We start from the raw sequence: 21,877 nt of genomic DNA on the forward strand, positions 1-21,877 counted from the left end.
AAATTCTCATAAAAATCCCAAAAAATTGCAAAAAAAAAAAAATGTTAAAAATTTCTAGAAAATTTTTTTGAAAAAAAAAAATGAAATATGAGAATGTTTTAAATATCCTTTTCTGTTTTAATTTGGTGAATTTATATTATCACTTTATTAGTATATATTTTATTTTTCATGTGTGTGCGTACTAATGATAAAATAAGGGGTAAAAATGGTATTTCAGATCTCACATATTTTAGTTTTTATGGGAATTTATCTAATTAGAGCCTCTCATTTGGAAGTTTTATTAGACATTTCTAAATCACACTTAATTTTACATTTTCTTTTGAAATATCAATATTTATTGGACGTAGGAGTTAATCGAGGACCACATTATTTAAATTAGGAAAAATTATAATTAATTAGGTACCGTTCATAGAACATGTGTGTATAGGAGTGCTAATGTCTTCTCCTTACATAACTATACTTCTGATCTCAACATTGGTAAAATTGATAGAAACTATTGGTTTCTTGGTCTTAGGATTAGTTTAGAAACCAATCAACGAATACTAATTACGTGAACTAATCGAACTTAAAAAAATATAGGTTAGTGGTGACTCCATTGAACTATCAATATTATTATCATTTCTTGCAATTTCAGACCCTCCTCCGAGACGTTACAACAATTTGAATTTTGAGAATCACAAGAATAGTTATTCTTCATATATTTCTAATTATTTTCATTCAACATATAATAAGAAAGGAATAAACATTCTCATAATGAAGTTTGGAGGAGAGGTATTCTTAGTTTATTCCTTATTATGGAATCATAAAATATTTCACATTTACTTTATAATAACAATATAGTTTTTTTATATAACTAATTGTAACTAGCTTACTAAAGCAAATCTAGTCTTGAAAATAGATATTTTGCAAACCAAATACAACCTTAAATGGTAAAATTTTATTGAAAATATAGGACCATATATTTTTCTAGCACAAAATTAAGTTCTTAAGGTCATTTTCTTGAGAAAATATAAGTATTTTATTCAATAAAATTTGATTGGCAAACGGTTCAAAGTCAAAACCTATTGAATGATTCATTACTTTTATGCTTAAACCAAATTTGGTTTTAGTAGGAGGCAACCCATTTGTAAATAGATGAATCCGAATTCGATTCATTTTGCCACGCCTAAATGATCCAAGCAAAGCTTGAGAAATATACAAAACCGTTATGAGCCAAGTGAGTAGAGAAAGTAAAATTCAAGTCAGGACAGAGGGGATGATTGCGTCACACTATTATTTATTGATGAGCTCAAATCCTAGCTAGCTTGCTAGACTACAGCACCTTGCAACCCAAGTTTCCAAAATTGTCCCTCCCTGTCCATGCCAGGGCCACACGAGAAATCGACGTGTGAAGAAGATTAGCGAGCCTGGGTTAATAAACCAAGCTCAGGCTCAAGTTCACTTCCCGTTTAACCCAACAAGCACAATGTCACCGTCCACTCGTACAACTGTCGCTTCCACCGTTCTTTTTCTCTCGTTTCTGCTGCTTCTCCGCTGTGCCGAACCCAGCCTCACCTACCGCTACCAATTCTGCGGCGGCGACGCCGCCAACACCACAAACGAGTTCTCCCCAAACAGCACCTTCCAATCCGATCTCAATCTCCTCCTTTCTTTGCTTTCTTCCCCCAACTCCACCCGCAACGGCAACACGCCTTTCCGAAACCTCACCGCCGGCGGCAGCCTCAACAGCTCCGCTTCAGCTTCCGCTTCCGCTTCCGCCGCTGTCTACGGCATCTACCTCTGCCGCGGCGACGTCGCCGCAGACGTCTGCCAAGAGTGCGTGGCCGCTGCGCGCACAGAGATCGTCCGGCGCTGCAAAAGGGTAAGAAGCGCCATAATCTGGTACGACGAGTGCATGTTGCGTTACTCCAACGAATCGTTCTTCTCCGTCATGGACGAAGACCCTAGAATCCCTTTACCCGACGGAGAGAGCGTATCGGACCCGGTTCCGTTTTCTCCGGTACTGGCAGCAGCCATGGACGATGTAGTGACGCGTGCGGCGAAGGACGTATCTCCTCCGGAGAAGTTTGCAACGAAAGAGGCGGCCTTCTCGAGGACTCAGACGGTGTACGCGCTGGCGCAGTGTACGCCGAACCTGCCGTGGACCGACTGCAATCGATGTTTGCGAACGGCCGTCGCGTTGCTCCCCGCTTGCTGCACCGGTAAGGTAGGGGCAAGGGTTCTGATGCCCTGTTGTAATGTGAGGTACCAGGTTTACCCTTTTTATAACGGGAGCGTGGATGCATCGAGTGGGAATGGGAATGGGAATGGGAAGGGCTCTGCTCTTCCAGCACCAATAGTCCCTCGTCTTCCTCCCCAGGCTGTGGTTCCAAGCCCTACAGGTAAAATTCAATTAATTTAATGCGCAGAAATGAGGTTTTTTCTTCAGTTTAGTTGGATTTCTTATGTTAAATATCCATGGGAGAAACTGGCACTAAAATTTCTAATTTGTTTCTGCCTGGAAAAGGGGTAAAAGATTTTTGAAAATTGCATCTGGGAAGATGAATTTTAAGATTTAGATTTGAACTGTGTATTAAGATTTAGATTTAGATTTTAAGATGAATTTTAAAATTAGAAAATAAATTATCTTTTTTGTAATTATTTTGAAATTTAAGGATAAAAATTAAATAATTAAATAATTTTTTTATTTTTTTTTCATTTTTAACACAAATTTTGAAAAATTAAAAATAAAATAAAATATTTATAATTTTTTATAAGACTATAAATATAAAATAAAGATTAAAAAAATTAATTTTCATAACTAAATGAACCCTAAATAACCACATGTGAATGAAACCTATGAGGATGTAAAAAGAGATACAATGAGACAGAAATTGATTGCAATTATTTTTACCAATCTCTCATGTATTTCTAATTTAAAGTTAAAAAATTGTAAAAACTTTTGTTAACTAATTATGTCATATGTTACACAACTATAAATCAAATTATTTTAATTTTAGTCGATTTCCAATTGGTAATTATATATTTGAGGTGAAATTATAAAGTTAAAGCTCTTGTAGAATTTGAATTTAGTATATAATTAATTAAAAATATGATGTTAATTATTGTGTAATTAATTTAATAAGTTTTCTTTTAGCTATCATGACGGTCCGTAAATCATATGACATAAATTAATGTCACATATGTACACCTCGTTAATACGTTCTCCTAATTTTCCAAATTTCCACATCAAACTTCTTTTGTTGATATCATGGTTTTTCTCCTTAAAACTATTCCTGTGTATTGGGGCATTCATCGTCTTGTCATGACAAATTCTTAGGTATAGCCATTTAAACAAGTGTACAATGTTATTTATGATGAAATTGATGTGGAGGAAACATAAGAAAGTTATATGAATCATATTTAGTTTTTTCTTGGGTGAACACTAACTTGAGAAATACTGATTGAGAGAATGACATTCTAATGTTACATTTAGATTTAGGTCAATTTGGATAAATTTTAGTATAATTTTATATTACATCTTATTAAAATTTAATACAAATTCAAATTTGAACCCTCTCCAAACATAAGGATAGTATATTGTTAGCTTTCGTGCAATCTCAAGAGGGGGGGGGGGTGAATTAGACATTAAAAAATTATCGTTTAGGTCAATTGGTTTAACAATAGTATTACACAAGTTATGGTCAATCAATGCAATCAATAAATAAATATATACGTACAGTAAAGTAAAGTGTGGAAAAAGTAAACGATACACGCGATATGTTATCGAGGTTCGGCCAAAGTGCCTACGTCGCCGCCTTGGCTAATAAGTATAAGGATTATAACTATAAGCTCACTTAACGGGTGAAGCAGTATCTAAACAACCAGGTCAATTAGCACAGGGGTGAGCTTGACCTTTACAACCAGGTCAATTAATACATGACTGATCTCAACCTACACAATCCTTCCGGGCTAGATTATCGCCCCCTCAGGCCACACCTGGAATACAACAAATTTCTCAATAAAATTTGTGTACAACAAATGTGCTTCTCAACTGTGCAGATATGTACTACAATGCGCACAGTATAACCAATACACTACCAAAAGATAGGATTTGATAAGCTAAGTATAGTCTAAGTGTCTATTCTCAAATATTTATGTAAATATTACAATCAGTGTGTGAGAGTGTAAATGATATGATCTTTGTGTCAAATAATGATTTCAGTCACAATGCACAAACAAAGATCACAAACACACTTCCAATATCTCAACAAATAAATTTTCTCAATATAAACCACAAGAGATATTCAAAAATGGTTTGCAAAATTTATTTGATATTTGTATCATGATGATAATATTAATCAAAATATATAGCAACAAAGATCTTCAGCACGTTAATAAATATCTCAAAATATTTTTCTCAAGATAAATCACAAGAGATATTTGAAATCAATTTGTAAAATAGTATTTATCTTCAAGCACACTTCAAATATTTTCAACAAATATTTTTCTGAAAATAAACCAGAAAGGATATTTGAAATCGATTTGTAAAATACTATTTCACAACCAAAATACAATATGAACTCTTGAGTATTGCAATGAAAATGCAAAACTCAGAAGTCCTAAGAAGTTTTTCTATGGAAGGCTTATTTACGAAAGCCTCCTAGAAAAACAAGAAGTTTACTTTCTATGAAAAATAAATTTCAATCAGAACAAGTAAGAGAGAGTTTAAACTTGTGAAATAAAACACAAAAATACTCTTACAAAAAAGTATTTGCAATATGAAATAGTAAGATGAGTAGTATATGACTTGAATATGAAAAATAGGCTTTTTGAGATTGAAAGGATATTTGCTAATTGTTTTACTAATCTCATGCTAATTTTTGCAAATGAAGGGGTATATATAGAGTTTCCCAAAAATATAACCGTTCAGGACATGTAGGGTATTATTAAGATTATTTAAAATTTTTTTACCATAATTAACCATGTTTAAAAATTTAATTGCGGTAAAAAATAATGTCCAACCCAAGAGCACCGGTTGATCGAAGGTGAGGTTTGGTTGACCAAGTGACTGAGTTTAGTCGACCGGACTAGGGTTCCCAAAGGCAATTTTTCATTTTAGTGCGGTTCAATTGATCGAAACACTTTGAACTATGAAGTTCGGTCGACCAGGTTGTTAGATTCTCACACGTGGGAACTTGGTCGACCAGGGCGTTAGCTTACGTTTTGGGCTTAGTTGACCAGGCAGTAGTCAAAATGTTGACCCAGTCCCAGTTCAGTCGACCGAGAGATATATGCTTGAGAGGTTCAGTCGACGGAACATGCATATTTAGTACATTTCGGTTCTTTTCACTAATACGATCACCCTTTCCATATAATCATATATATATGTGTGTGTGTGTGTGTGTGTGTATGAGTGTCCTAGGGTCATTCTAGGTCTTCTTTAGGACACCGAAAAAATCCTACTTCGGTCGACCGAACCATGTATGGTCTTAAGTTTATCCATCCTACCATACAAATAAGACATTAATTATTACAGATCATTTTTCTATCTTACTATTACAGACCTAAAATGATAAATATAAATAACAGTGAATAAACATTTTGAGTCTTCGTCTTTTTTAAGCTCATGTGGTTGCACCATATGATACTTCTAATTGGTCCTGCACACAAACTCATCAACCATTAAATATTAAAGTATTTGTCATAATCAAAACGGGATATGACCTATAAGGTCAATAGATATATTTGATTTGGTTGCTAAAGTTTGGATTACTAGACTAAATTGAATTGGTTAGGGTTATCGCCCTTGTTCAGTTTACAATATTATACTTGAAATGAGATTTGATTATAGAATTGATATTTTGTATCACCCTTAAGGGTTGAATCATATTTCAACCTTAATACAATGCCTACGAGCGACAGCAGAACACAATACCTACAAGCAGCTGAAGAATATCCGACTAATGCCCTTGTCAATCTCTCTCCCCTCTAAAATACTCTATCCCAACCTATTCGCCTTCCCTTTTCTAACCTTTAGCAAGTTGTAACCCCATCCAAACCTTCATAAAGATTTCGATTACTTGCCAAGAATGTAAAAAAGAAAAATGACTTGAAGAATCTAGGATGTACTTTAGAAGACCACTCTAATGCCTAAGTCTAGGTATTGGTCCCACTTAAATGACACTAGGTCATGTTTTTTAAGATCTTTTTCCTGTTGTAAGATCATGTTGAACATGTCTTCCACCATCCTTTAGAAGACTAGAAATGGATCTAAAGACATAATTTGCAGCGAATTGTTTAGTGGTGGGGAGTAAACCAACTAGGATGATTGATCCCCAGTAACAAGTTCATATTCGAAATTGAGTGATGCATCCATGATTGAGTTTTAGAAAGAAATCCTTCCAAATTTCTCACAAACGATGTCAAATGTTGTCAAAATTTGTCTGAAAAAATTTGTACTGATCACAACTTAGATCACTTGCCAAGAATGAAAGAAAAGTCGCTTGGAGGACCTAAGATATACTTCAGGGGACCACTTCGAGGCCTAATTATGCTAGGTTATTTGGAAGGATTAAATGTTCGTAACAATAAAATAGTAAGTGAGGATAAGATGAGATATCTTACCTTAGGGGATCCTTTTTATAAGCGTTTAGGATACCTTCTTATTGATTAGTCTACTAATGGATATTTATTTGGATTGTAGGGTTTACACTTTTATTATGGATGTGTTACTAGAGAGTAAAAATTGGTATGCTAACCTCTTGTTTTTATTAATGAATGTTACCATCTTTCTGTTGATCCCTTGATATCTTTTCATTTTTTTATTTTTATGTAAATTAATGTCAAGTTTAATGTCCAAATCTCTTTTAGGTTATGTCAAACATTATGAAAGACAAAAAACCTAGGTATTTCAAATTTTAATTTATTCATCTCACTTTTTAATTATTATTTAGAGTAAATTCACCTAAATATAATTAAAACTTTACAACTAAATTTATTAATATATAAAGAAAAAATTATTTATTAATTCTCATTTGCTTCTTGGCTATTCTCCCGCACCGGTGGGAAATTATAAGAGGAGTCGGCCCCTCCACGTGGAGCTACACATCTCCTATAAAATTTTGACACGTGGCATGTGGGTTAAGCCAAAAAAAATTTATAAGGAATGTTTTAGAAAAAAGCTAGTTGATTCTTCTTCTTCTCCCATATCTCCCTCTTTCTCTGTTCATCGCCTGAGATCCAGAAAATTGGAGAACGCGATGAAACATTGGATTCCATCGTGGTCCTTGCTTGCACTTGCACTGGCTGCCAATGGTAAGCAGTCGTCATCGAGTTCAGCATTTCAGATTGTGAATCTTTCACAAGTATTGTCGGTGGGAAGGCCTCCACTGTCGTCTAATTCATTGAAGAGGAAGTGCTCCTCGTTGGAAAACGGTGGTTCTGGCAAGTGCGTTGGGTTGTTTGGCCGCTGCCATTGTTTCCAAAGGAAGTGAGTTGTCTCTCTCCCTTTTTCTATCTCCTGATCTCATTTGTTCTTCTGTGCTATTATTAGTAAAATTTGAGTAGACTGACCCCCACGTCGTTGCATCTGCTCCTCCACGACCGCTAGTGCAAGCAAGGACCACGATGACATCCAATGTTTCATCGCGTTCTCTAAATTTCTAGATCTCAGGGGAAGAATAGAGAAAGAGGGAGATATGGGAGAGAGCAGCGAAAAAGAAGAAGAACCAATTGGCTTGTTTTTCTAAAACATTCCTTTAATTTTTTTTTTTTTTTTTTCACACAATCCACATGGGGGTGAGCAAATGGTCGGTTCGGCCAAATTTAGGTAATTAACCAAATTAACCAAAAAATTCGGTTAAATAATACCATTAACCGAACCGACCGAATTGGAGGAGGAAACCGAACCGAACCCGACCGAATTACCCATTTGGGTAATTCGGTTAACCAAATTTAACCGAAATTATTTAAAATTAATTATTATAAAAAAATTTAAAAAACCAAATCTAGCTTAATTAACTTCGTTAATACGCACAAAACCAAATTTGTTGAATAATCTGAAGGTCCTAACTATTTACACTGAAACTGAAATACTCATCCTAAATGCAAAATCAACTTCAAAGACAAAACATATTTTCCATTCTTAACCTTCTAATAATTTCTACCAAAAATTAAAAATGAAGCAGCAAAAATGTCGATAAATGCGAACCCAAAAAACGTAGATAAATATAATAACAAAAGTGGAAGAAGAAGAAGAAGAAGAAGAAGAAGAAGAAGAAGAGGTGCAAATCCGGCTTTGCACGACGAGCTGGTGGCTGAGACGCTGAGGGTCGAGAGGTTGGACTTTGGAGAGCCGAGCTGCCGAAGACTCGAAGAGGCCAGAGGGGATTTGCCGACTCCGAGAGGTGGCCTGATGGAGAGTTGCGGGCCTGTGGGGCAGATCGGCAGAGCATAGAGAAAGTGAGAAACCTAGCCCTAACTCTAATCCCTAATCCCCCACTGTGAACGAAGCCTTTTTTCCTCCCAGACCCCAAGCCCCAAGCCCGACTATCATTCACTACCCAACCCTATTATAAATTATATTAAAAATGTAATTAATTAGTAATTCGGTTAATCGGTTAATCGATATTTTTTTACCGTTAACCAAATGAAACCGATTAACTGAAAGTTTGTAGAATTCTAACCGAACCGACCGAATCGGATTTTTTACCTGAACCGAACCGGCCAATTTCAACCGGTTAATTCGGTTTTCACCGAATTATGCTCACCCCTACACCCACATGCAGCGTGTCAAAATTTTATAGGAGAGGCGCAGCTCCACGTGGAGGGATCGACTCCTCTTATAATTTTCTCGCACCGGCACCACCTGGGAGCCAAGCAGAAAAGACTTGAAAAAAAAAAAATGTAATGTAAGCATGGTGCTCTTTTTGTATAATAAGACTTTTTATTTGTTAATATCACAAAAGTGCATCTTTCCACTAACCCAAGAATGCAAAACTTAGAGCCCCCAGGGCTGAGCTCAGTTGACAAGGGCGGACTCCGAGATTTCCTTTCACGAGGTGAGCCTAATCCTGGCATCCCGAGTTCGATTCCTGTAGCGGGCGCCTGAATTACCTCTCTGTGGTGGGTGGGGCTCCTGCTACAGGGCGTGGGATTAGTCACATGCCGGTACGTGCGGACCGTAAAACAGACGCGCGTTGACGGCTGTGGATACCCGGCGTTACCTAAAAAAAAAAAAAAAAAGAATGCAAAACTTAGCTAGTATGATCCAATACAAATTAACTTCCGAGGTAGAATCTTATTTAATGATATTGTCCATGACTTCCAAATTGAAAAAGACTTGAGTGCGGTAGGAATCAATCCCTGTAATCCAAGGGTGTCCCTTTCTTTGCATACAGAGCACGCGAGGCGTCCAGCCAACTGCCCAACCAATTGCCTGCTCCCTGAGTCTTGACTCTTGACTTAAGCCCGTGTGAAGAAGCGACCAATATTCATTAAATAAATATCATACTTTTATTTATTTATCACTTAATGTATGTAGTACAACTATATAAAATAATAGATAAGTAAAAGAAGATGACGTCTATATATGTGACATTAATTCATGCCCTGTAATTTACGCACCCTTATGATTCCTTAAAAAAATTATTAGATTAAATTACTTAATTAAGTTTTATTTTTAATAATTAATAACAATTTTGAATTAAAGTTAAACTCTTTCAAAATTAATATAGCGGTGACATGATTAAATAATTTAACTGAATAATTTGTCCCCAAATATATAATTACCAGTTGAAAGTTTAATTTTTACTAGTTCTTTTTAATTTTATTTTTTTAAATTTAAAATGATAGGATTAAAGTTTTAGATATTATAAAAAGACCCGATAAAATTTTTGATTCCCAAAGTATTTATTCTCAAATAGTTTAATAAGTTAAAATTTTTTATGAATCCCTAAAAAAGTAATAAATAATTATTTTTGAATTTCAACCTTATTATATTTTGAATAAAGGAATTAAAATATATAAGCGGTAGCTATTCCTTAATGCTTAAAATTTAAACGATACTAAAAGTATGAGATTTATTAAAAATGCTTCAATGGTGTACTAATTTTCCAGTTTCCATAACCAAATGTTTGACTCCATGGAGCCAACCACAAAAGTCTTAAGTCATGGCCTCGTGGGTCTTTTCCTTTTGGTGGAAAACTGTTGCTGCGAATTGGGACTTCAATATTGCATTATCAACAACTGTTGCAAGTTGGACGCTAATGGCTGTCCCTCCGCAGTAGACATGGTTTTATGGGTGCGCCACCTATAACTTTAATGGAGGCATAATCATAATTTTAATTTAAATATTTTAGAATTTAACATTTAAAGCATTGTTTCTAAGTCAATGGGGATAAGTGACCCATTAGGCTTAACATTCAGGGTGTTGGAACCCTGGGAGCAGTCAGAAAAAGTAGGAACAACAAAAATTTATGTGGTTCGGTGAAGATCGACCTACATCCACGGAACACATTACAAATTCACTAAAAAAACTGCCAGAAAGAAATACAACTCTCTTCTTCCTCTCTTTTCTTCTCAGTATCCTCTTTGTGCATCTTTCACCTCTCCACAGCTCCTCTATTTATAAGGCTTGGAATCAATTACAATTAAATACAATAAATCTAAAAATAGAAGTTTCATCCATTTAAATTAAATTATGGATAACAACTCCAGCTCCTCACGCGTCTCCAGCTCAACGTCTCCCGACTCCAGTACAACAATCTCCCACTTGAAGACGGAGACGTCTCCTCAACCGGTATCATAAATAAATGATGTACTCAAAATATGTTTTCAGGCATAAAGACCAACTGAAATTGAACACAACTTCAGCTTCTCTGTAGTCACCACCTTAGTTAACATATCTGCTGGATTTTTGCTACCTTGAATTTTTTCAAGTGTCAACACGCCATCCTTTATCAGAGATCTGACGAAGTGATAACGCAATCCAATATGCTTAGTTCTGGAATGAAATGCGGAGTTCTTTACTAGATGTATCGCACTCTGACTGTCACTGTACAAAACATACCTCTCTTACTTTAATCCAAGCTCCGTTAACAAACCCTGAAGCCAAATCATCTCTTTATTGGCTTCTGTCACTGCTACATACTCAGCTTTTGTAGTGGATAAAACAACAATCTTCTGTATCTGTGACATCCAACTAATAGTTGTTGTGCCAACAATGAATATATACTCGGCGGTGCTTCTGCGATGATCATATTTACCTGCAAAATCAGCATCTACAAATCCTTGGATTTTCATATCGCTTTTGCCGCCCCCCTTTGATGCTCTTGGTTTTTGTTTGTCCCACATCGGTGGGAAGATTGTTTGAAGTTTTTTGTTTGTCCCGCAGTGGTGGGAAATGTTTTTTGAACTTGAGGTGTAAGTTGTATAAAGAGCTCTCCTCTCCATTTGTAATCACATCTCAAAATTGTAATTTGTCTGAATGTAGTGAATTGATCGTCGGCGCCCGAGGACATAGTTAATTTTGTACCGAATCTCGTAAATGCTTGTTTTGTTCTTTATTGTTGTCTTTTATTATTAGTTTTTGCATTGCTTTAGTTTATATATATATATATATATATATATATATATATATATATATATATATTCAATAGCATTAGTTGTAGTATTAGTGTTTGGCACAAGTGAGGTGCCCGACACAATAATTGGTATCAGAGTTAAGTTGAATAGTGCCAATACGGAGGTGTTTCTCTATTGAATAGTGCTAATATGGTGGGAAGGTTGTTTGAAGTTTTTTATTTGTCCCACATTGGTGGGAAATGTTTTTTGAACTTCAAGTTGAAGCTATATAAAGAGCTCTTCTCTCCATTTGTAATCACACTTCAAAGTTGTAATTTGTCTGGAAGTAGTGGATCGATCGTCGGCACCTGAGGACGTAGGTAATTCTGTACTGAACCTCGTAAATTCTTGTCTTATTCTTTATTATTGTCTTTTATTATTAGTTTCTGCATTGTTTTAGTTTATATATATTCAATAGCATTAGTTGTAGTATTAGTGTTTGACACAAGTGGGGTGCCCGACACAATAATTGGTATTAGAACCAAGTTGAATAGTGCCAATATGGAGGTTTTTCTCTATTGAGTAGTGCTAATAGGTAGGAAGGTTGTTTGAAGTTTTTTGTTTGTCCCACATTGGTGGGAAATGTTTTTTGAACTTAAAGTTGATTTGTGTGTGTATATATATATATATATATATATATATATATATATATATATATATATATATATATATATATATAACCTGGGGACTCCAGGTACTATTGCGCTACATTAGACACTATGGTGCGACATAAACCCGAGGGGGATTAAATGTTGCCGCCCCCCATTGACGCTGTTGGTTTTTGTTTGTCCCACGTCGGTGGGAAGATTGTTTGAAGCTTTTTGTTTGTCCCATAGTGGTGGGAAATGTTTTTTGAACTTGAGGTGTAAGCTATATAAAGAGCTCTCCTCTCCATTTGTAATCACACCTCATAATTGTAATGTGTCTGAAAGTAGTGAATTGATCGTCAGCGCCCGAGAACATAGTTAATTCTGTACTGAATCTCGTAAATTCTTGTCTTGTTCTTTATTGTTGTCTTTTATTAGCTTCTGCATTGCTTTAGTTTATATATATTCCATAACATTAGTTGTAGTATTAGTGTTTGGCATAAGTGGGGTGCCCAACACAATAATTAGTATCAGAGCCAAGTTAAATAGTGCCAATACGGAGGCATTTCTCTATTGAATAGTGCTAATACGGTGGGAAGGTTGTTTGAATTTTTTTGTTTGTCCCACATTGGTGGGAAATGTTTTTAGAACTTAAAGTTAAAGCTATATAAAGAGCTCTCATCTCCATTTATAATCACACTTCAAAGTTGTAATTTGTTTGGAAGTAGTGGATTGATCGTCGTCCGTCTCCACTTATCCTTCGCTGATTAATCTCTTTCATCGTCGCCAACTCGTCCTCGTCACTCGTAACTGGTAGACTACCTCTCTCAGGCTCTCAATCTCTTTTGGCTGCCTCTCTCTTTCCGGCGTTCTCTCGTTCCTCTAGCAGCATCTCCTTCTCAGAGTTCTGCACCGTCGCACCGACGGTGAGAGTTTTCCTTTCTCGCTTTAGCCATCTCTCTCAGTTTGACAAAGCCAGTGCAGAAGATTCTTGGTTGTTTCTCCCAGCGATCTCTTCTTAGTTCAGCATTCAGTCTTCGTTCTTGGTGCTCTCTCAAACTACTGGCGTCAGCATCCCTCTTTGCTTGTGTTTGGGCAGCTTTAGTCCGGCGTTCTCTCAGTTCTCCGACTTCTATGATATCCATAGAGTCGATCTTTGATATATACCTGTTGAGAATTGAAAATTAATAGTATATCTCTAGAAAGTATTGAACACTGAAGAACACCACAATATATGCAAGCATGCTGCTCAACCTTGGATTTCCTTTATATGCAGAAGCCCCGAAGCCCTGGAGTTGTGTACCTATCGATATTGGTCTTTGAAGATTGTTGTCTGAGACATTAAGGAAAGACAACAAATTGAGGCTAGTCAATGATTAAGGGATATGGCCAGATAGATGGTTGTTGGATAGGTCCAGTGTTTCCAAGTTTTGAAGATTAGATATTTGATATGGTATTTCCAAGTGTTTCCAGTTGTTTTGCTAGTTGATCCTCAGTTAAGAGCTCTCAATCTGTAGGCTGCAAGTATAATCCTTGTCTCAGTTTCGACTTGCCTTAGTGGTCTCAACACTCTGATGGCACCTTCGGATTCTCTGATTAAACTCGAAGATTATCAAATTGAAGGTTTATAATTTTTAGTCGTTGCAAAGCTCTGAGTTGACTCGATTCGGCGTTTTTTATTTATCTAAACTATCTGACGTTATGGAAACATCTAGTTCTTCAATGGTTGAAATTAATGTCACAGGTTCTTCAACCTCTTCTAAGATTGCTATCCTTGGTCTCACCAACGAACAATATCGTCAACTCTTGGATCTTTAATCGCCCTTGAACACAAACTCTGCCAATTTTTTTCGTAACCTCGCCTCTTGTCATTCTACTTCTCTTTCTAACACTGAATGGATTGTTGATTCAGGTGCCTCCAATCACATGACTTCCAATTTGTCTTCTCTTGATAATATTCAGCTTCTCAATCAGTCATGCCCCATTAAGTTTCCAAATGGTGACATTGTTTCTGTAACTCATACCGGCACTATGCGATTTTCTCCTACTTTCTCTTTTTCTAATGTTCTTTACGTGCCTTCATTTAAATTTAACTTATTATCTATCAGCAAACTTACCAAGGATCTCAATTGTGTTGCTAAATTTTTTCCCACCTTTTGTGTCTTTTAGGAGCTATCAATGAGGAGACTGATGGGAATGTGTGAAGTATGGGATGGGCTTTACCACTATAAACCTTCCTCCGCCTCAGTTTTCTACTCTTAACGTGTTTCTTACACTACTCTTTGGCATCAACGCCTTGGTCACCCTTCTATCTCATGTATTTCGAAAACCTTAAATATTTCTTCTTCTCATTTGCCTTATAATGTTTGTGCTAGAGCAAAGTACACTCGTTTACCTTTTTCTTTAACTACAACTAAGAGTACATTTTGTTTTAATCAGCTTTATTGTGATATATGGGGTGGTTATCCTACAGCTTCACTTTCTGGTGCACATTATTTTTTAATAATCGTGGATGACTACTCGCGTGCTACATGGGTCTATCTTATGCGCATGAAATCTGATACTTTCTCTTTCCTTGTGAAGTTTTGTACCATGGTTAAAAATCAATTCAATTGCACTGTTAAGTACATGCGCACTGATAATGGTAGAGAATTTCTATCCACTTTACTCCAAAATTTTTTCCATGATCAAGGTATTTTTCATGAGCGCACATGTGTGGATACACTTCAACAGAATGGTGTTGTCGAGCGTAAACATCGCCATCTTCTTAATGTGGCTCGTTGTTTACGTTTTCAAGCTAATCTTTCCATCTCTTTTTGGGGTGAATGCATTCTTACAACCACTTATTTAATTAACCGCACTCCTTCACCCAACCTCAATCATAAGTCCCCTTATGAACTTCTATTTCAGAAACCACCATCCTATACACACTTGCGAGTGTTTGGGTGCTTGTGCTATGCCCAAACTGCTCGTCGACACCATGATAAATTCTCTCCCCGTGCTCTTTGATGTGTTTTCTTAGGTTATCCTGCTCATCATAAGGCTTATAGTGTCCACGTTCTTGAAAACAAAAAAAATTTCATCTCTCGTGATGTCATTTTTGAAGAAAATGTTTTTTCCTATCATCTCATCTCTCCCACTCCTACATCTTCTCCAGTCCTTCCTCTCCCTATTCTTGATATACATCCTTCCTACACTTTACCTCCTCCACCATCCACACCTAACCCTAACCCCTCATCTCTCCCTCCTTCTCCCTTGGTCTCCTCCCCGACACCTCCACCTTCACCCCCTCCACCACCCCCTCCACCCACCTCTTCATGGCCAAAACGAGTTGTCACACATCCCTCTTACTTGGCTGATTATATCTACACTACTTTACCAAAGTCCTCCACGACTTCACAAGTTTCAAGATATTCCTCAGGTATGGTTCATTGTCTCTCCTCCTCTTTTTATCTTACCATCGTTTCTCTAACCAACATTTGGCTTTTCTTTCTGTCATGTCCCAACATCCCGAACCCACCTTATATTCCATGGCTTCTGAAATCCAAGCCTTAGAAACCAATAATACATGGGTTCTTCAACACCTTATACTTGGAAAAAAACCAATTGGCTGTAAATGAGTTTTCAAAACAAAACTTCGAGCCGATGGATCCATAGAGCGACACAAAGCTCGCTTGGTGGCCAAGGGCTAGATTCAGGTAGAAGGTTTGGATTATCATGACACTTTTGCTCCTGTTGCTAAACTCATTACTGTTAGGTGTGTTCTTGCAGTGGCTATAACTCGGAATTGGCATCTTCTTCAATTGGATGTTAACAACACTTTTCTCCATGGTGACCTCGATGAGGAGGTCTTTATGCTCCCTCCACTGGGTTATTGCAAACAGGGGGAGACTCGTGTTTGTCGTATTTAGAAATCCCTTTATGGTCTTAAGTAAGCCTCTCACAATTGGTTTTTTAAATTATCTTCTGTTTTACTTGCTGCGGGTTTCACCCAATCTTAGGCTACCCATTCTCTTTTCACCTGTTCTCGGGGTTAGTTGTTTACTCTCATACTTGTTTATGTTGATGACATTCTCATGGCAGGTAATGACCTCTCCGATATTAACACTTTCAAAGTCATGCTTGCTCAAAAATTCAAACTAAAGGATCTTGGCAAATTGAAATATTTCCTTGGCCTCGAATTTTCTTGCTCTCACACTGGCATATTTCTTAATCAACGCAAATATGCTCTTGACATCTCCACTGATAGCGGTCATCTTGGTGCTTGTCCTGCCCATTTTCCCATGGAACAAAATCTCAAGCTCAATAATACTAATGGTGATCTTCTCTCCGATCCAAGTTTGTTTCGGTGACTCGTTGGACGTTTGATATATCTTACCATCACTTGTCCCGACATTGTGTTTCCGGTCAACATTCTTAGTCAATTTATGCACCAGCCTAGACGACCACATTATGATGCAGCTGTACGTGTTCTTCGATACATTAAGACGTCTCCAGGACAAGTCTTATTTTTTCCTATTGCCAACACTCTTCAAGTCTCGGCCTATTCTAATTCGGATTGGGCTTGTTGTCCCCTCACTCGCCGCTTCACCACTGGTTTTTTTTTATTCAGTTGGGCATTAGTCCGATTTCCTGGCGCACTAAGAAACAAACTACTGTGTCTCGCTCCTCCGCCGAAGTTGAGTACCATGCACTTGCTTCCACTGCATGTAAACTTACATGGCTCAAAACTCTTTTAAATGATCTTGGAGTACTGCATTCTTAGCCTATGCACTTATATTGTGACAATCAAGCGGCTCTTCACATTGCCCAAAATCAAGTTTTCCACGAACGTACAAAACATATAGAAATCGATTGTCACATTGTTCGTGAGAAGTTACGGGCTGACCTCTTCTTTACTAAGCATAGTCTTACCCATAGTTAGTTTGCCGATATTTTCACCAAAGCTTTGGGTCATGAACATTTCCAAGACTTATCACGCAAGTTGGAAATTACGGATCTTCATGCTCCAACTTGAGGGGGAGTATTAGAGAAATATACTTTCCATTTTAGACAAATATAAACTTTCGATTTTTTCAACTATCTCATGTATATATATATACCATTGTAATCCTTGTAATTTGAGTGAATCAATAAAGAGAATTATTCTTCTCCAATTTTTATCATTTATTATTAGTTTTTGTATAACTTTAATTTTTTTTTATATATTCAATAACATTAGTTGTAAGATTGGTGTTTGGCACAATTGGGGTGTTTGGCACAATAGACGCACCCCTGGTAATTCACCAACGTAATGTCTCAAGGGGGAAACGAATCCGTGACCTTGGGGTCTTTAAAGTAACAAGTTCGCCCTTACCATATAAGCCGGTAACTCACCAACGTAAATATTATAACTAAAAAAAAAAAATTGTGTATTTGAGAAAATGATTGAATAAAAAAATGATTGAAAGCGTCCTAAATATTTCTCTTGCTAGAGATAATATATATAATGAGCGTTTGTTGCAAACAAAAGCCAATTCTCATAATTAATTACCTGTTAATGCAGAAAAAAATAACTCTTCAACTAGAACAGTTATAGGCATTGCTACTCCAATTGGTGTTTGCGTGGTGCTCTTCTCTTTGTGCTATTGGATTTGGATGAAGAAAGCAAAAAAGAAAGGCAATCTTGTAAGGGAAGAACATGGTATGTAAAATGTCTTCTTCTTTCTTTTTTGGCATTCTTATGTCTATTTTTCAAAATAATTTAAATCATTAAATCCTATGCACATTTAATTTGTCAGCTTTGACATTGAAAAACTGCTCTTGTAGTGATGTTATGCATTTATAAATTGTAACACATTTAATTTCAAATTGTCCAGTTCAAATCGAATTTCCTGTTGTGGAGTCTCTACAATTCGATTTGGATACAATTAAGGTCGCTACAAACAACTTCTCTAATGATAATAAGATTGGTGAAGGTGGATTTGGTGTGGTCTACAAGGTATGTAAAAAGTTTTTATTTACTTATGATTATTATTATTATTTTGATACAATAGTGTTTAAGGTACTTTGGGTGCTATACTAATTGATCCAATGGATTATCGAGCCTAACCCTCTACCGTTGATGCCTTTTGGTCACTCAAGTAGTCTCCACTAAGATAACGAGCCCACTACGCCACTGCATCTTCAAGGCTATTGGATATAATTTACTAAAATAATGAATCTATCCCCTTGTCCTTCTTCATGTCAATGCCAAGCTTTTTATGTCAATTAAGACGTTGTAATCCTCCATACTCGAACTATATATAACCTCTAGCTAATTGAGAAAGTTTTGAGTTTGTCAATGGAGCAATCCATAGAAGCGTGTAATTGATAACCTCTTAGTTAAATATTTTGTGAATTTCATATGAGGTGAATAGGATGAAGGGACACTTGTCAATGCATTGTAATTAAAAACTTTGGTCTTTGACTTCGTTGGCTTTTCCACGATATGGGTGTTCCTCAGCCCTCGCGCACTCCGCTTTACTGTGACAATCATAGTGCTGTCCAAATCGCTCATAACGATGTTTTTCATGAATGCACCAAACACTTCGAGATCGATTGTCATTTCGTGCGTCATCATCTTCAGGAAGGGACACTTCGCCTCCTGTCACTTCCTTCGACTGATCAATTGGCTGATATCTTCACAAAAGCTCATCCAGCTGGTCACCATCGTGCTTTAGTATGCAAACTCCAGTTGACATCTTCAATACCACCTTGAGTTTGAGGGGGGATGTTAGTATACTTCTTATTACCCTTGTACGCTTGTACATTTCCTCCTTTACCCTTGTATACCCTATCTCCTTTAGCTATAAAGCCTTGTACAGTGTTAATAAGAAACATTGAGAGTTTCTCTTTTAACAAGCTTAAAATTTTCAGGGTAGGTTTTATAATGGGCAAGATATTGCTGTGAAGAGATTATCAAGAGGTTCCAGGCAAGGTGTAGAAGAGTTCAAGAATGAGGTTGTAGTGGTCGCCAAGCTACAACATAGAAATCTAGTAAGGCTTCTCGGGTTTTGCTTGGAAAAGGAAGAAAAGATGCTTGTCTATGAATTTTTGCCGAACAAAAGCCTCGACTACTTTCTATTTGGTTTGGTCCATTTGAACTTACATATTTTTTTATGCTGCAATTTATTTAAATTGTATTTTTGAGTATGGATTTCGTGCCTTGAATTTGAATTGTGTTGATTTGGATGAAATTTAATATGCTTTTGTATCTAATTTTATTCAAATAAACACAAATTCAAATTCAAGATTTGTATTCCATACTCCCAAATCAGGGTTTCATGCATGGTGGCTTGTAATTACCAAAAAAAAATTAATTAATTGAATCCAAATATCATGGAAAAATTGCTTTTAGATTTCATTTTCTCTTGAATCAAATCTAGATATTGTGTTTTCTATCTAAATATCATTGTTGATTTTCTGACTGATGAATATATAGATGTTGAAAAGCAAAGACAGTTGGATTGGCCAACGCGTTACAAGATTATCCGAGGAATTGCTCGAGGAATTCTTTATCTTCATGAAGATTCTCGGCTTATGATTATACACCGAGATCTCAAAGCTAGCAATGTATTGTTAGATGGAGATATGAACCCAAAGATTTCAGATTTTGGTATGGCAAAGATTTTCGGTATGGACCAAACTCATGGAAGTACAAATAGAATAGTTGGAACATAGTAAGTCTTGGATTGGCACCTCTACTTTTCTTCAATCTAGATCAATAGTTTGCTAGTTGTTTCATCCCCCGATAACACATAAAATCCCTGCTGAAATAAATTTACATAGAAAAATATAATGCCTTTGATCAACGACCAAAATAAAGTCGAACTTTTAATGTGCAGGTACATAATCAAGTTGCATATATAGTTTATCAATTCTTATGCTAACAACTTGTGGTTCACTGACTGTCTTAGAAGCCTTTTGCATTAAATAATTGATAATGCATAATCTAACTAAATAAACCATGTTTCAAACACATCTGTGTAATTTTACTTAAATTGCTCTAATTTACAGTGGTTACATGCCTCCGGAGTATGCAATGTATGGGCATTTCTCTGTGAAGTCCGATGTATATAGTTTTGGTGTCTTGATTTTAGAGACTCTGAGCGGCAAACGGAGCAGCTCCTTCCATCAGTCATCAGACAGTGCCGACAACCTTTTAAGCACTGTGGGAATTCTTTCCTCCTTTATTCTAAATTTCTAAATTTGTTTTAATGCAATGGTACTGTTCTTTAACCACTTAATATTTCTTGATGAATTATTAATGCAGACATGGAAATTGTGGAAGGATGGGGCACCCTTGGAGTTGATGGATCCCAGTCTGAGTGATTTTTATTCGAGAAATGAAGTCCTTAGATGCATTCAGATTGGTTTGCTATGTGTTCAGGACGATATGACTGCTAGACCCACCATTGCATCAGTGGTCCTTATGCTTAATAGCTTATCTGTTACTCTGCCATTGCCGCAGCAGCCTGCTTCCATTGTTCTTAGTAGATCAGAAATGGAGTTTTCCGTTACAAAGGAGAGAGAATCAGAACAATCTACGAGCAAGTCTATGTCATGGTGTGCAAACAATGCTTCGATTACAGATCTCTCTCCTCGTTAATTAGTACGAGAACAAGAGTATCTTTAAAGCAGGTGTATGCTAGTAAAATGATGAACACTGAAGTTATGAGCAAGGAGGCTCCTTGACGGGATCGAAGTATAGCAGAAAGGAAAACATGAATGTTATACCAGCGAGAGAAATTTAAAGTAAGGTGGGAGAAGGCAGTAACTAGTAAGTATGCTACCAGAGTATTTAATACAATTAACATAAACTAATTTGTAGGTGAGCTCTAAAAATGGAAAAAATAAAAACAGAGTTTTGATTCTTCTTCCCCCCCCCCCCCCACCCCTTTTTTTTCGGGTGAAATCATGGTATTAGTATATTTTAATATTACTAACTTATAAATAAAGTAAATGTATCTCAAGAAACAGCATGTAGCTTAGAATAAGAAATATATCTGCACTTAGTTGAGCCATTTATTTATTTATTTTATAAATCCATAAATAACTTATATGAGTATACCTTGATTTTAAGCATTTATCTATTTATTTTAGATATATCTTATTTACTAAGTGCATGAATGATGAAAGGTTTAATGTGCCTGTATATGGATCCCAAATGTATCGACTCTATATAATCACTACACACAATTCTCTTCATATTACTCTGATTGTATTATCTTATTCTCTGAGTCTAGATAATTTGACAACTTTAGAAAGCTGTTTTTTTTCTAGTAAAGGCGACGCAAGGCCATACAATTCATCCTCACCACCTATTATAAGGGTAGTTCGGTGCACAAAACTCCTATGTATGTGAGGTCTAGAGAAGAAGCGGACCGCAATAGATCTATAGTATGCAACCTTATTTTGAATTTTTGCAAAGATTTCTAAAACATTTAACCAACCTGCAACTCCCAAACTAAAAGATTTCTAAAAGAAGTGCAAGAAATGGTTAATTTAGTACCCTTAATAGGTAACCCCAATGGATAATAAAATTTACAAATCCTCTAAAATGGCCCTCACTCACCTCCTAAAACCAATGACCTTGACTCTCATGATATAAAGTAGATTGCTACTTTTATGAGACCTCACTACCTTATTATTCTCAACACTAGAAC

At 36.3% G+C, this 21,877-nt stretch overlaps 1 protein-coding gene across 2 annotated transcripts; it reads left to right on the forward strand.

Moving 5' to 3' along the window:
* The first annotated feature begins 1,224 nt into the window (after positions 1-1,224).
* LOC131153501 (cysteine-rich receptor-like protein kinase 25) lies at positions 1,225-21,235 on the forward strand. Of its 2 annotated transcripts, XM_058105843.1 has the most exons (7): positions 1,225-2,381; positions 17,737-17,874; positions 18,050-18,171; positions 19,089-19,299; positions 19,654-19,891; positions 20,229-20,382; positions 20,485-21,235. In XM_058105843.1, exons 1-7 carry the CDS (start codon positions 1,466-1,468, stop codon positions 20,818-20,820), a joined length of 2,115 nt encoding a protein of 704 aa, XP_057961826.1. In that variant the 5' UTR covers positions 1,225-1,465; the 3' UTR covers positions 20,821-21,235. The 2 variants fall into 2 exon arrangements, with proteins under 2 accessions (XP_057961826.1, XP_057961827.1); XM_058105844.1 differs by lacking the exon at positions 20,485-21,235 and having other exon boundaries at positions 19,654-19,845; positions 20,229-20,369.
* The last annotated feature ends 642 nt before the right edge of the window (positions 21,236-21,877 follow it).

This window comes from Malania oleifera, chromosome 4 (genome assembly GCF_029873635.1).
Source record: "Malania oleifera isolate guangnan ecotype guangnan chromosome 4, ASM2987363v1, whole genome shotgun sequence".
Classification (NCBI taxonomy): Eukaryota; Viridiplantae; Streptophyta; class Magnoliopsida; order Santalales; family Ximeniaceae; genus Malania; species Malania oleifera.

Excerpts from the sequence above, each read along its gene's own strand:
- LOC131153501 (XM_058105843.1), top strand. The coding sequence starts at position 1,466 with ATGTCACCGTCCACTCGTACAACTGTCGCTTCCACCGTTCTTTTTCTC. Across the intron at positions 19,300-19,653 it reads CCTCGACTACTTTCTATTTG|ATGTTGAAAAGCAAAGACAG; the intron begins GTTTGGTCCATT and ends ATGAATATATAG. Across the intron at positions 20,383-20,484 it reads CCGACAACCTTTTAAGCACT|ACATGGAAATTGTGGAAGGA; the intron begins GTGGGAATTCTT and ends TTATTAATGCAG.